The following is a 3,934-nucleotide window of genomic DNA, read 5'->3' as shown; positions in this document are numbered from 1 at the left end:
TTCGTCTTTATATATTCTGAAAGAGCCAACAGTTCTTCAGTACGTTAGTAACCGTTGTACACGTATACGCTCCGTCTCTAAAAAATTTAGTGAGTTTAAAATTTTTTACAAGTGTTTAAACATTTTATTATTTTTCTCTTCGTTTTAAACCGTTGTACACGTATACGCTCCGTCTTCGAATATTTTCCAGTGTTTAGTTTTTAAATATTATTTCGTTTTAATCATGGCTGGTTCAATTGGAAACATGGCTGCCATATACAAAAAGAAGACGTTCGCGTACGTTCCTCCATCACCACCGGCTGACCTCATCGAAGCTACAAGCTACACACTGGATTTTGCGAGCCGTAAATTTATACTTGTCGGTATCGATCCGACAGAACAACTTCAAACAGTTGTTCTCTTATTAACATCATCACGTTATGTGAAAATAAGTATAGATTTTCTAAGACGGATATTCTCACTTATGGGTAACATACTATCATTTATATTAAACATACCACAGTCCAATAAACGGATCATTTTTCTCGAAACCGATGCTTATAAAATATCAAGTATGGTGTATAACGGTTCAAACGTTCTGGTAATTGAATCCAAGACTGAAGATGGATGTAGAGTTTTATTAAGTCGTTCAGATTTAATAAAACTCCAGGAATTAGAATGGTGTATTACTGCTAGTATTAATGAAAAAGAAGAAAAAATAAAACCAGTAATTATCAAGCAAATTAGTGATTATTGCGAGTATTTGATGGAAAAATGCTTGCAATCGGATTCACCGCCCAACAATTTGAGGGAAATGGAAATTTTCATTCGGAACGTTGAAGTCATACAGAGTAAGAAGACACCTAACCTCGGTCAAATTAAAATGTTTGCGACTAAACAATTGGCCGAACTTTGTATGGCTCATCGGAAAGTACCTACAGAAGTGGTAATTTAAAAATATATTATTTCATATATAAAATATTAAATTACACTTATTTTTATTTTAGGTATATGATAAGAATTGCAAATCGCTGTCATCTTTATCACCCAGCAATGCTTGTGATGAAATTAATCCGTTGGAGGATAATGATTTAGTTGAGGTAATTCATAAATATAATATTATATACAAACATATATTTAATCAAGTTTTATTTTCAGTACGGGTATTCACCGATATCGCCAAACTATTCTCCAGGCAACAATATAGCTAAAGTAATTTATAAAATATTCACGTTATATACGCGTTCATCTCATATAATATTAATTATTAATTTTGTTTAGTCTATCGGTGAACGCGATGGATCTATCAACAGTCTACCGCCACATACATCCGATGAATATGAGTTAGATTCACAATACCCTCCATGGCATCACAACCCAGATCTATACCTACGCCAACAAGCTTTAGTAGTTGATGAGAATGATGGTCCAACGTCTTTCAACCTCTCACCATCATCCCCTCCAGCTCTTCTAGGATTCACGGGACAAAAGTTGGCAAAAAAAAAAAAAAAACCATCTATGCGGAGCGTAAAACGCAAACTATTTTAATATTTGTACTAAATTGATGTGAAAATAAAAACAAGCGTGATACTTAAAACAAGTTTTTTTTATTAGATTAAGTTTTTACAATAAGGTTTACAATTTATATTTAAAACAAGATATTATTTACAAGGTATAAAAATAATTATAAGATATTTAAAAGGTATATAAATAATTATAAGATATTTAAAAGGTATAAAAATAATTATAAGATATTTAAAAGGTATATAAAAATAATTATAAGATATTTACAAGGTTTACAATTTTCTAACATCTCCACTAAACGGATTGTAAGTTATAATCTGATCATGTAGTATTAAACAATAAGCCGATGTCTTTTCTGGAATAACTGTGTCCGTTTCAAAGTCTATTCGTAGGTCCACGGTCGATGATTTAACGTTATCATTCTGATACGACAAATCGACAACGATGATTGGCACATAGTTTTGAAAAATATGTTTTGATAACAACGGTTCACAATAATCTCTTTCGTAATACGATTTTTGAAAGTCTGTATAAGCTTTGTAGAGTATGCTGGTGGTATTATTTTTAAAATCAGCTCGAAAGTCTTCATATGGATACACTTCAGAGTTTAAGTGTACCTTAAGATTTTTCAGTTGACAATGATCAAACCGACCAGCATCGTTTTCGATATTGTTTTTTCTACTTGTTTGTAATCCAAACAAAACAAATCTTGGTTTTTCCAGTAAGCTGCTAGACTTAACAGTCCACGAATGAGAAGTGTTTCTAGGGAGCACTGGATACTCACATAGATCCCAGGTCCTGAACGCACATGACAGTGTTTTACGAGAATCTAATACTTTCAATAACTTTAATTTTTCTTTATCACTGACTTTGATAATAGGCATCTTCCATGTCACCTTAGTAAGTTCAATTGTAATTTTTTTATTTTTATCAACGGCTTCAGTTGCACCCGCACCAACAACGTGTATCGCATCAAGGTCGGTAGATGCGCGATTCAAAATCAGTTGCTGATTGCAATTGAGTAATATTTTCTTATAATCTTCGCAAAACCCGAATACATGTTTTAGAGGAATACATCCGGAAAATATATTATTGGTCATAAAATTTTTATTATCTTCACTATCCATCGCCGAGTCCCAAGCCGCATTCTCTAACGCATTCAAATCGTTTGGAGTATACGAGCAGTATGCTTTCAAACAAGAAGACACTCCAGGTGATTTCAATTTCTGTATTTCTATTCCGTTTATTTCATATCGCATCTCGGAGAATAAAAATGCCAATCCGTTATTCGAAAATCGAACTTCTCCAACTGCATCGGTAGGTTTATTTATTTTCCCCTCAATGTAAATATAACTCTCACAAGGCAAAGTGTAAGAATCCATGTTTTGAACATTAATTCTAATTTCTTCATTGTATGATAGAGCGGTGCTTGAATATGGTGTGAACGAATGGTAACTCTTTTGAGTTATTTTACATTCGTCGACATAGTCGGCTGTCACGTCTAAATATGAGTCATCCATCATTGTAAAGAATTAAGAAAATTTAAATTATTTTTCGTGAGCTTGGTCTTGGGTTTAGTTTTTTTCGTGGTCTTGGCTTTAGATGTTATCTTCTTAACGTCAGACGATGAACTGGCAGGTTTTTTGATTGCAATGGGTTTTATATTAAACTTGAGCGCCATATCCACGCGTTATTTGTAAACGAATTGTTATCGGTTCACCACGCAGATTAATCAGACAATCGTTCTGATCTTTTAGCACAATATTTACACGATATCATACACTTTAATGTTCTGCTGTTTGCTTTTAATTCAAACATGCTGACATAGTCAGGCATCATTTTTTGTATTATAGACTCTAACTGATTCAATTCATACGTCCCCCGTAGGTATAATTACGTACTCATTTTCATTGATCAAATTACGGAAGGCAATAGTATTGCAACCAGGTTCTATGTTTGGTATAGAATTATTTGTCTGTAAACTCAAAAGACATATCTGTGCAGTATTTTCTACTTCCAACGGTGGAAAGATCTCGCATGACAACTCACTAGAGTTTCCGTTTAACGTTAATGTGAACATGATAAAAACTTTAAACACAAGTGTCCACAGTTTGTAGTACTATATTCCTGCTCTCTGCTATAGTTGAAATGTATGTCACATCCGTGAAAATATTGTTGTACTTCTAATGGTGGAGGTAAATTCCCAAAACTGTCGTAATATTCGACTTTTTTTCCGATTTTTTTATACGCTACCCAATGCGTTCCTGTACCGTTTTCCGCATCCAAGTTAATAATCGCTGATTCTTGTCGTTTAGGACGTGTAGATAACCTATCTCTGGTAAACACGCCGATGAAATGAGGTATTTTCATTAAACGAGCGATTTTTATAAGTTCGAAATCGTACAACGCTCTAATGGGTAACGTAGATATT

At 33.5% G+C, this 3,934-nt stretch overlaps 2 protein-coding genes across 2 annotated transcripts; one reads left to right on the top strand and one right to left on the bottom strand.

Moving 5' to 3' along the window:
* The first annotated feature begins 223 nt into the window (after positions 1-223).
* Positions 224-1,527, top strand: LOC132947515 (uncharacterized). The gene is made up of 4 exons (XM_061017821.1): positions 224-925; positions 987-1,079; positions 1,138-1,191; positions 1,261-1,527. The coding sequence occupies exons 1-4, from the start codon at positions 224-226 to the stop codon at positions 1,525-1,527; spliced, it is 1,116 nt and encodes a 371-aa protein (XP_060873804.1).
* Positions 1,528-1,775: 248 nt separating this feature from the next.
* LOC132947513 (uncharacterized) lies at positions 1,776-3,026 on the bottom strand. Its single transcript, XM_061017820.1, has one exon. The coding sequence runs from the start codon at positions 3,024-3,026 to the stop codon at positions 1,776-1,778; it is 1,251 nt and encodes a 416-aa protein (XP_060873803.1).
* Between the last annotated feature and the right edge of the window lie 908 nt (positions 3,027-3,934).

This window comes from Metopolophium dirhodum, chromosome 6 (assembly GCF_019925205.1).
Source record: "Metopolophium dirhodum isolate CAU chromosome 6, ASM1992520v1, whole genome shotgun sequence".
Taxonomy (NCBI): Eukaryota; Metazoa; Arthropoda; class Insecta; order Hemiptera; family Aphididae; genus Metopolophium; species Metopolophium dirhodum.
This window is presented reverse-complemented; position numbering and strand designations above follow the sequence as displayed.